At 37.2% G+C, this 11,982-nt stretch overlaps 1 protein-coding gene across 1 annotated transcript; it reads left to right on the top strand.

Moving 5' to 3' along the window:
- Window positions 1–318: 318 nt before the first annotated feature.
- On the top strand, window positions 319–1,293 carry LOC128533495 (olfactory receptor 10A3-like). Its single transcript, XM_053507772.1, has one exon. It carries the CDS (start codon window positions 322–324, stop codon window positions 1,291–1,293), a length of 972 nt encoding a protein of 323 aa, XP_053363747.1. The 5' UTR covers window positions 319–321.
- Window positions 1,294–11,982: the final 10,689 nt, after the last annotated feature.

Genomic DNA, 11,982 nt, shown 5'->3' with positions numbered 1-11,982 from the left:
TTCTGGATTAAAAAATTAAAAATTCTAAATTATTCACTTTTTAAGGGTGTGATCTGATATATGTAATTACATCACAGTATGCTCAAAGCCCCAACAGTAAGTGTTTAAAATCCCAACAGACAAGTCTTCGTCCTTTAGTCTGCGGAAGTCTTTGCAAAAGCCCGGATTTAAATTTGGGGAAGGCATGATTCAAGTGTTGCAGATACAATGCAAATGCATTTTACATCTTCTATGTATACATCTACGATTTCATTGTGGAAGGAAGGAAGATTTTTTTATTTTAGTCCTGTCAAAAATATATTATAAACAAATTTTTGTCAGATGACTATATATACTGAAACCTACATGTACAAAAACAGCACAACCAACATTCCTCAATTTGTCCTCCAAGGATTCACAGGGATTCCTGCTGAATATTATGGATTGTTTGGAACCTTTTTTTTATTAATTTATCTGATGCTTGCATCTGGCAATGTTTTCATCTTTGTATTTGTGGCATGTGAAAAAAGTCTTCAGAAGCCAACATATATCATCTTCTGCAATCTTGCAATATCAGATCTTGGGTTTGGAACTACAACTTTGCCCAAAATTATTGCTAGGTACTGGATATCAGAGATCATTTCATTCAATGGTTGTTTTACACAAATGTACTTTGTCCATTATTTTGGGACTTGCACTTCATTTCTTATGGCATTAATGGCCCTTGATCGATTTGTTGCTATATGTAACCCACTGAGATACCCAGTAATGATTACACATTGGACTATTGTAATACTCTGTTCAGTAGTTTGGATAGGGAGCCTTCTCCTTCTTGGTGCAATTATTGCACATGCCCTCAGTGTGCCTTACTGTGGCCCAAATATAATACATCACTGCTACTGTGAATATATCTCGATAACTTACCTAGCATGTGCAGACATAGCAGCATTGAAAGCCATTAGTACTTCTATTGCTATGACAGTACTGTGGGGTCCTTTTTTTTATATTATATTTTCTTATGTGGCCATTATTATTTCAGTCATGAAAATCTCTAATAAAGAGGGACGATACAAAACCTTTTTAACATGTACTCCACAGCTGTTTATTATCTGCCTATACTATCTCCCCAGAAGTTTTGTGTATGTAGCTTTTGCAATTGGATTTCGTTTTGAAACAAACATCAATATTGCAGTGATAATGATGTACAGTCTTCTTCCTCCCCTTATTAATCCATTTATATACTGCTTTAGAACAAAAGAAATTAAGGAAACATTACTAAAGAAATTAAAGCTAAGACAGGTGACGGTAAAATGAACACATGAAGAAAATGATGACTTATCTGTAATAATTAACATGTAACAATTAAAAGATACAGTAGAAAATTGTTAAAATACTTGTTTTATATGCAGCATGAATGTTACAATTTGAAACTAGCTCAATTAAAAAAATCCTTGTTAATTGGAAATGTATCATTCTACAATATATTATATTATGTAGACAGGATGAAATATTTAGGATTGAAGGATGAAAAATTTGAAAACAATGCTTGTACCCTTCAGGATATTTCTGTTTATTCGTGGGATATACTGTACATGGCTCATGTTAGAGCTTTGGTATCAATTATTTAAGTCATTTACAATTTTTAATAGCACATTTTTATTGGTTGTATTGCTTTAAATACAACCATGTTTGATTGGAAGATATTTGATTTAAGTGTATACACTCTATTACAACATATTTTAGTGGGCAGTGTATCATTATCCGCCCTTTTTGGGGGGTGGGAGTGCATTTGAGATTTTCTTCTCTACTAAAAATGTTTTGTAGACCAAACTGTAAGTGCTAATAAACTTTAATTATAGTCAATATTCTGTAGTCCCTCCTGTTAATCAAGCTACAGTTGAGAGTAATCTTTATAGGGGCCTTTCCCAAACTTCTGAACAGTTTGTGGGCGCATACCGAATAAAAATTCTTGATAGTTGTTGGATGCTTAAACTTGTTATATTGTCAATCTTTTACCTATTGGCTACGCATTAGCCATGAAACATTACAGTGTACTCACAAATTTCTTATGCAATGTACAGCATTGCAGAAACCATGCCAAGCCATTACAAATGGTCTACAAACATTCATTATTTACATACACAGTCCATACTCCAGAATTTGCATAGGATTTTTATTGTTTGTCAACAACTTCTACAATTTCTCAGTTACAATTTCTACATGTTCTGAATGATCTGGTTACCTGTTAGGTTTTAAATGATGAAGTGTGTGTCCGAGCTAAGTTTTAAGCTAAGAGAAGAAGAGTTTTAGCTTGTTGTGTCCGCCACACCTTGATACACTTACCGGTCTGGGCCCGATCGACCGGGAGAGACAAACACACACACACACACACACACACACACACACACACACACACACACACACACGCAGGCATGATGTCTGAAGATCTCTGTTTATTCTCAGCAAAGAGATCACATTTAAACGTTGCTACCTCCCGAACATCAAAAGAACCAGTCATTAACATGTCAGTCATAGAGGGACCCGGGGACAGACAGGTGAGAGGAGATGCATTTGCATTCTCCTGATTGAACAAAAGGGTTCTAGCAGACAGGAGCCATTTGGATGTATACTCGTCTGGGTACAGGATATAGAAGGTGTTACCACAGAAGGCATGAGGAAGCACAGTAAGGGGTCTGTTCTCGGAGCACAGGAATCTTCTTATTAGATCACATTGTCTTACTACATTAGAAAACCTTACATTACCCCTGTTTTAAAAACCTTTTTTCCCTACTTATTAATTCTACTCATTAATATTTAAAACATTTGAAAATCCTAAAAAAATAAATAAAAAAATTGAAGATTGTGCTAAATGTTATGTCAATAGTGAACAGTGGCCAACTAGGGTGACCATCAAATTACTTCTTTTCCCCTATTTAAATTCACTAATTTGTTGGTATAAATAAAGTATTCTACTACCATGTGTAGTGCTGTACATGTAAATTAGAAACACAGACACCTAAATTATTTAGCTAAGACTGTCACCAAGTGACCATGATGCTCATACTGTATCAGTTCTTAACTATCTGTGACTTGAAATTATGACTAGGTCCCTAATGGAGACATTACAGTGAAATGTTTTACATACTGTCTCATACTTTGAGACAGTATGTAAAACATTTTGTAACTCATATTTTGCCACCAAATCCTTAGTTTCTCATTTTCCCTCAACCGAAATAGAAAACTTCAGTAACCTTCATGTGCCTAATATGTAAAACATGCTTTTGAGAAGTTGTCCTATTTACTCAGGAGAGTGTGCACTTGGTAAGAATAAAAGAACTATCTTTCCATGTTTTAATAAAGCATTAGAAGGTTCTTAACGCAATTTTAGTAATCTCCTTAGTTGTTTCTATTGCTAGATGCAGGGCAATAATTTTATCCTTCTAAAACAGAATAATATCTTTGCCACAACCACAGGATATGTCTTCTGACATGGGTGTCATAATTTAGGATTAAATAACTTTTTGCTAAACCATAATAATCACAGCAGTAATTATTCAGTGAAAGGCTCTTACATATTTGCTTAGTTAAATCCAGGAGATGAGTTTTTTTTTTTTTTCTGGATATTGTATAAGACTATCTTTACCCAATTTGAATAAGTCATCCCTTTACTAAATATTTAAATAAGTTGGTTTATCATGAAAGTTTATTCTTAAAATTCTGTGGTCTCCTGCGTAACTTTCACAATTTTTCCAATTTTACCAGTTTCCCGTTAATTATTTTGCTATATCTACAATTTAAAAAAAATAATTAAGAGTCAAATTAATAAAGAAAAATGACATTTGCCATTCCTTGTCAATAGTATTTGACATTCTTCTAAAGCTTGGGGAGTGGGGTTATGTTTTTTTTTTTTTTTTTACCCAAGTATTTTTGGCATGGTAAGTGTGATCAAACTGGAACTTTGTGCATTGCACCATAAAGCGGTTTTTGAATGTTGACTCGGTTATAGTAAAATTTGTTGCTATCAGCTTGCACCAGACATTTTAGTGGCAAAATTGACCCAAACACATTTATGGTTGTTTTAGTGTATTACACAGCATAACCAAAACTAGACCCTGAAAGCATATTTGAAAAGGGTGCATTTTTAAACATGATTCTGTAGACTAGTTTATGTAAATGTTTAAAACCATGGTGTGAATTACAGTGGAGGTAAAAGTGAGGTACAGTAAAGTTCCCTTAAATGCCTCTTCTGAGACATTTTTGTGTTACAGTGGTTACCCAATCGGAATGTTGGTTCAGCCCCGCTTGTGTTTTTGCGTTATTATAAGAATGAAATGCAGTAGTCTGTTATGATTTGTAACAGGTTTGACCCATGTTGCACGGGCGGCACCATAAAGCATGAACACGAGGCGAGGTCTTACAGGAAAAGGGTAATTTATTTAGGTAAAATGGGGAAGGAAAGGGTTGAAGGCGGGAGAATGGAAAGAAAAGGAAAGGGATAAAGGTTGTGCATGTGCAGTTCTGGGGGCTGTGCCACAGCTGACGATAAGTGGCGGAGTGGCAGAAAGGAGCACTCCCTCATGACGGCGCTTCTCACGCTGTCGATGGCCGGCACGAGTCCTCGCTGATGCAAAAGTCGGTGCAGGAGTGAAAATGCTGCGGGAGCTCGCACTGTCCTCAGCACAGAGATCAAAGGGCGGAATTCCAGTGTCCTTGTTTAAAGTCCCTGGGGCGCGTCACATCGCCTCACTCACATGCCACTCTCCTATTCTCCACCACATCACGTACTTTCCGGACCTCAGGCTAAATTCCCCGCCTTGCTTTTATAATGTGGAGCAAGCCCAAGATCATATTAACGTTAATTATCACCAGCCAGCACAAGTAGGCGGCTCCGTCCCTTTGCCGCCTATTCAGGGAGCCTACGGAATGCGCAAGTAGCGATAGTAAATTTGGGCGCACACCCATCACAGGCGCACGCTGTGGCAGATCATAATTTCCTTTAATAGTAAATAATGACTCCTGTTGCGCTGTACCACCGCTGGTAACCACGAACTGGCTGTAAGCCCACCATCACAAGTGGAAAACTGTTCATACTTATTTTATATTTTACTCGGACAATACATCTGCACAAAGGCAGGAGTGGTGAAAGCTTGCTTCCTTTAGATGACCATGATGTTCAGACTTGAAGAGACTGTACAGACCTTTGGTTTTTGACCCTGTGGAGCAGGTCTGTCCCACAGGCATTTGTCCCAATCAGAGGTGTTTGTGGGCGTAGCCCCACCCTGCATGGTTCCTCTTTTACATGCATACATTAATGTGGCATTTGGTGTGTCATATAGGAGGACATCTCGTTGGCGTTTTAGTCATTTAGACAAAGTGTTTTAACATATTCATATGACAAACTTTTCATACACATTACTGCTCTTTGAATACAACAAGCCTTCATTCGATAGCAAACATCCCATATCTTGCATACTTATTTTTACCTTTATCTATAGAAAGCAGTTATACATGTTAATTACCCTTTCTAAGTTTAGGAGAAACATGATAAATACAACATTAAGACATCAACATCCTATGTGAGCACATACATATAATTTTATATAGTCAACTGCAGTAGTATTGCAGTATTAAAGTGTAAATAAAAATGCACTGGGTTTTTTTTGTGTCCAAATCACTGCATTTTCTTTACAAAAATCGTAGTTATTTTTTTAAATTACAGTTTTTTTTTGTAAGAGTCTCACTTCGGCTCCAGAGCTTCTGGTTTGAGCAAACAAACAAAAATAATAATAAGACTAAATGGCTGCTTAATCTAAAACAATTTTGAGAAAATTAAAAATAAATAAATAAACCGCTTCATAAAAAAACCTAAACTTTTATTTACAACTTGTACATTTTTAAATATTTACCAATGTACATTTTAACATTTAAATTAAACCGCGAACCTAACATTTTTAAACACAATAGGCAATATCTGTTTTTACCTTGTACTCTCCAAATCACCTGTTGTTTCACAACACCCCATTTATGCATTAATTAGTTACAGATATATAAATATTTTTATCTGGTCTACACTGGGTAGTTGTCAGGGGCGGTTAAAGGTGGCTGAACAGAAATAAACCCAATAGCAGACAAACGGTGATTAAATGATAGAAAATAGTGTATTTATAGGTTGGTGGATGGGGTGCAGCAGCTTGTCGTCTTCGGCGAATGTGAAGATCGGCGCGCGCCGCGAGCGTCTTTTCTCCGCGAATACTCGAATGTGAAAGTGCTCGCGTCGGTGGGAAAGCCGACTGGCGAGGAAGGTGAAGTGGCGGCTGAAAGAATCGTCTTTGTCCAGGCAGAGGTCGATTTCCGGAAATCCAGCAGCGAGAGCGATCAAATCCAAAAACGTAAGTGCAAATCCGAAATCCTGGGAACATGCGCGGTCATACACATTAATCAGTCCGATAACAACAGAAGTACCAGGAGGGGCGTAGACGGGAGAAAAGTCCGGAAAACAGGCTAGATCACACTGAAAGCTGCTTGACAAAATAGACGTGAGGCACACGAGTAAGATACTGCGGCACTGAATGGTTCACTCGGCGTGCTTAAAAAGCCTAGAGATGATTACCTGATTGAGTTCAGGTGTGTGTGAGTGGCAGGTGAGCTTGTAGGAAGAAAAAACCTGGAGTGGAGTTTAGGTTCTGGAGGTGCTGGGTTGGTCTGGCTGGCGTGTGACAGTAGTTAAAATTAATATCGAAATGACACCCACCCATCACTGATTTTTACTTTTATTAGTTCTGTGGAGCAAACAAAAAATGTTCAATATATTTACATAATCACCATGCATTTGCATTTCAGAAATTTTAGAACATAAACTTTTGTAAAATTGTTAACAAAAAATAAATAACATTACAGTCTATTCTTCTTCTTCTTCTCGTTATTCTTCTTCTTCTTGTTGTTGTTATTATTATTATTATTGAAACTTGATAAGGTTAAAGTTTTTTTTTTAAGTTAAAGTTAAGCCTTTATTTGTCACATACAGATGTCGCCATTAAAACCGCACGTTTCGAGAAAAGGGATCCCGCGACTTGTCGCGGCTTTGCGCCAAGTGGTGCTCGCTGCAGAGCCAAATGGGAGCAGCTGGAGCTCCAGCTCCCCCTTGCTGGAGCTCTAGCCCCCCCCTTTGCTAGATCTAGTGGGCGAGGCTTGAGGCATCATTGGGCCAGGTAGATCGCCACACAGTTAGAGTCCGTTCAAACTAGATGTACCTGTATCACAAGAACACTGTACCTTAAAGATCCACTTTACATTAAAATGTATATAAAATGTATATCTTACATTTATCGCTGTCTCGACATGACTGTTTTCACACCCTTGAACAGAAACATTAATCAGTTTTTTTTTCGTGTAACTAATGCTAACATTCTTCCATCCCCCATGCTACATTTTAGCATGTGTAGTGTTTATATATAATAATATATATATATATATTTTTTAGATTAACCTGTACAGATGCATCAGACAATACTTTTGCGAGGACAGGATCCCCTGCTGTCTATCCAGAGATGCACAGTGTGCTGCCAAAAATACCACTGTTCCTACTGTAAATTGGTTTGCAACCATTTGCATGAGCTCCGGAATCATGTAGCTAATCACATGCGAAATGCAGTTTAAGAAGAAGGTATGTGTGTTGTGAATAATTTTAATTGTAGTACTGTGCATGTGAGAAACACATAATGCTTGTTGAACCTTTAAGTTTTTGCATTGTCATTTCTTCCTAGCATTTAAATCTTAAATATATTGTTCATTTAATATGTTCTGCTGTTGTGAAACAAAACTATAAACAAAGACAAAAAAAATAACAAAACATTTACCGCACATGACAGCTATATAATGTATTTATTGAATATGGTCTAATTATAAATTATCTAAAATTTACAGGGTGCCCCTCTTTAGCTTGGAGGAATTGATTGTGGGGTATTCATGTTGATGGTAAGTGGTCTTATAATTGCTATGCAGCTGTGTTTGTGTGCTAAACACCACATTTGTTAATAAAGTTTTGTTTTTGTTTTTTAGTATGCACTCCATGTTACGCTCTCAAAGCCATTTGATTTTGCTGCGGTGAGTTTTCATTAATTTATAGTTATTTATGAAGCAAAAAGGATGGTGAGAACATAAAAAAAGACTGAGCCTTTCAAATTGCTATCTTTTATCAGTCTGACATGCTTATAATCAGGAAGTGGTGGTGCTATCAGTTAATTCAGACATTTCCTCTGACAAGGTATGGTACTGATAATCATACTTTTGATTTAATCATCCATACTGTGGATTTTTAGTGTGCAGACAATATATAAACAATGCATGCCTAAAACCATGCCTAATGTTTGTCACTTGCCACAGTCAAGTCCAACAACTAGTCACCCAGGAACAAATACCAAATCCAGATGACATGATGGAAGTCCTATAGCATGGAGATCACCCCAACCACAGGAATCTATGTATGTAGACACAATGTTTATGTATTGCTTGAATCGTTTATGCATTTACTTTTCTGTTTTATATAGATGTTTATAAGCAGAACTTCACTAATTACATTATTATTGGAATCCTTATATTGCACACAGCACAGCACACCTTTTTAAACGTTGTATTTATGTAAGCTTGTCTTATTTACTACTTATAAGGATGAATAGTTTTCTCACTTTTTAAGTCGCTTTGGATAAAACCGTTACTATCGCTAACTATCTGAGCACCCCTCTTTAATTCATCAACTATTCTAAAACATCTGATTAATAATGTAATCAATAATAATAATAAATAAAGAGGTAACTGTGTCAGGTAGCTCCTATTTAAGTGATTTCTTGATTGAAACAGGTGTGGCAGTAATAAGGCCTGGGGATGACTACAGAAATTGAACTCAGGTGTGAAAAACCACAGTTAAGTTATTTTTTAACAAGGGGGGGCAATCACTTTTTCACACAGGGCAATGTAGGTTTGGATTTTTTTTCTCCCTAAATAATAAAAACCATCATTTAAAAACTGCATTTTGTGTTCAATTATGTTATCTTTGACTAACAGTTAAATGTGTTTGATGATCAGAAACATTTTGTGTGACAAACATGCAAAAGAATAAGAAATCAGGAAGGGGGCAAATAGTTTTTCACACTACTGTATATATATAAAATTAAAATATTATGTATAAGGAAAATATAATTTATATATTTGTGTTTAATTAAATTCTAAACATTTTAATGGTTAGTGATTATTGCAGACATTCACACTATTTTTGGGGAAGAGCTTGGCTTGTACTGGCTACTATACGCTGATCAGCAGTCGGCGCCCCACCGTAACCAGCAGATCAAAGGAGCAGTTATGGGCTATGACACGTAGCCTTTTGAGTTTGGAGGCCAGGGTTGGTTGGTTGTAAGCACGTTTGAAGGAGAAGATAACGTCACAAACACACACACACAAACTCTACGTGCACACACACACAAGTCCTAAAAAGATGCTTCAAAATTCATCTAAAATTTATTCATCTGCGTGTATAAACCCGCAGCCTTAACTGTAGGTGCATGTTATTCACAAGTTCTGACGTGTGTCTTTTGTTACACAGTTTCACTGACGACTTCAGACTTTTGTTGATTTCTTTGTCTCTTGTTTATTTTCAACATCAAAAACAACGGTTGTCACAGTTTCTTGCATAAATCCACTGTAGTCACGACAAGTCGCTTGCTGTGTTCTGTAGCTTCGATAGATTACAGTTACAACAACTTATTTTACTGTATTCCTTTTAGCTTACTGTCTCACGGTCAAAAGCTTGTGTGCTCCACACCTTTCTGTATCCTTCCGTGTCTCTACAACAACTAACAACTAACGTGCATGATAGACATGAAACTGCATAACTGTGGGATGATGTCACAGAACAACTCATGAAATGATGTCACAATACAAATTATAAGTATGATACTTAATGCTTAATGCTTAACTAATAAACTGAAATAAGATAAACATAACAACAAATCACAAGAATGAAATATGGCCCTTACATTTCCAGCCCCTAATTGACAGGCAGGAAGACTGACAATTACACACATTTTTTGTTTTGTTGTTTTTTCTCTTTTTTTTTTTTTTACAATTGGGCCACAACATTTACTATTGGATTAAAATTTGAATCAGCTTTCTTAACACTTTAAACATTTGTTAACGGTTTAACTTAAGGTATTCATATTGCTGCGTACCAAATGAAAGGAACATGACTACTTTATAAGGTAATTAACAGTCCATTTCACATATCAGGCACAGCTTATCGATGGGTCTTTCCAGAGTACTGGTTTTAGTTTTGACCAGTACACGTCTCACAAGTCCTTTTTTATCAGGGAACACTTTCGTGATCCGTCCGACGACCCATGAATTTCTTGGAGCAGACTCATCAATTATTAGGACTACGTCTCCAATCGAGAGGTTTTTTCTCACCTGAGACCATTTTTGGCGCTCCTGAAGCAAGGGCAAGTATTCACGCACCCATCGCTTTCAAAATAGGTCGGCAAGGTACTGAATTTGCTTCCACTTGTGACGTGCGTAAATGTCCTCTTTTTTGAAAAGTCCTGGAGGCAAGTTTGGCTGTTTTTTCATCAGCAGAAGGTGGTTAGGTGTCAGGGGCTCCAGGTCTGTGGGATCGTCTGTAGCGGTGGTAAGGGGACGGTCATTCATTATAGCTTCCACCTCACACAGGAATGTGTGCAAGCTCTCATCGTTTAGTGTTTGTTCTTTTAGTACAGACCTCAAGATTTTTTTAACTGACCTTATCTGCCTTTCCCATATTCCACCGCAATGAGACCCAGCAGGAGGATTAAATATCCATTGTATCCCCTTTTGCATGAGGACGCCTTAAATTTTTGACTGATTCCACTGTTGGATAGCTTTACGCAATTCAGTCTCAGCGCCTATGAAGTTTGTTCCATTATCACTTCTCATAACTGACACCTGTCCTCTTCTGCAAATGAAGCGTCGAATAGCATTTAAGCAGGAGTCTGTATCTAATGACTGCGCGACTTCAATATGCACGGCTCTTGTTGTCAGACAAGTAAACAATACGCCATATCTTTTAACATTACTTCTACCCCGTTTGACCTCGAAGGGTCCAAAATAGTCTACCCCTACGTTAGTGAATGGTGGGTGATCTGGTGTTATTCTATCGCGTGGCAGTTCTGACATTTTTTGTTCACTATTCTTCGCTCTGATCTTTCTGCATGTCACACAACTGGACAGAAACTTTCTCACAAGGGAATTTGCTGTCAGAATCCAGTATTTCTGCCGCAATTTTGAAAGCATATAATTCCTTCCACAATGTCCAACCTGTTTGTGAGTGTTTCTTAAGATTAGAGTTGTAATGTGTGAGTCTTTGGGTATAATGACAGGGTGTTTTGCATGCTCAGGCATTGCAGACCTACCAAGACGTCCTCCAACTCTTAGCACTCCATCCTGCAGTACTGGATCTAGTTTGGAGAGACAACTGTTTCTTTTTATGGATGCATTACCCTTTTATAACATGGAAATTTCGTCTTTGAATTTTTGGTTTTGAATGAACTTAATGACTTTGTTTTCTGCCATTGTTAAGTCCTTAATTGTTAGAGACTTATGGTTTTCTGTTATTGAGTTGTTTGCCTGTCCCTTAATCCTTTTTGTTCTCTGTTTAAGCATGTCTTTAACGCAAAGAATCCAGGCAACGGATCTTTTTAACTTATACCAGTCAGAGTGATAGTTAATCAGTTTACTCATGGCATCTGTGCTCTCTGTCGTTTTTACGAGATTCACCGAGGCTGAGTGTTTAATCTCAATGTCATCCTCTTTCGTCGACAGATCGTGAATGTTCTCAGGCCATTTACTCTCTGGTGTTTTAAGAAAGGGGGGACCATGGATCCAATTGTTGTTTTTCATGAATTTTTCACAGGAGACTGCAGTGGCTTGGTTGACTCAAAAGGTACAAAAGGTAGCAGAGCTACCTGGGTCCATAAAGGCGTA

The sequence above is a fragment of the Clarias gariepinus genome, chromosome 11, assembly GCF_024256425.1.
Source record: "Clarias gariepinus isolate MV-2021 ecotype Netherlands chromosome 11, CGAR_prim_01v2, whole genome shotgun sequence".
In the NCBI taxonomy this organism is placed as follows: domain Eukaryota; kingdom Metazoa; phylum Chordata; class Actinopteri; order Siluriformes; family Clariidae; genus Clarias; species Clarias gariepinus.
The sequence above is the reverse complement of the archived record's forward strand: the minus strand, read 5'-3'. Positions and strand labels throughout refer to the sequence as shown.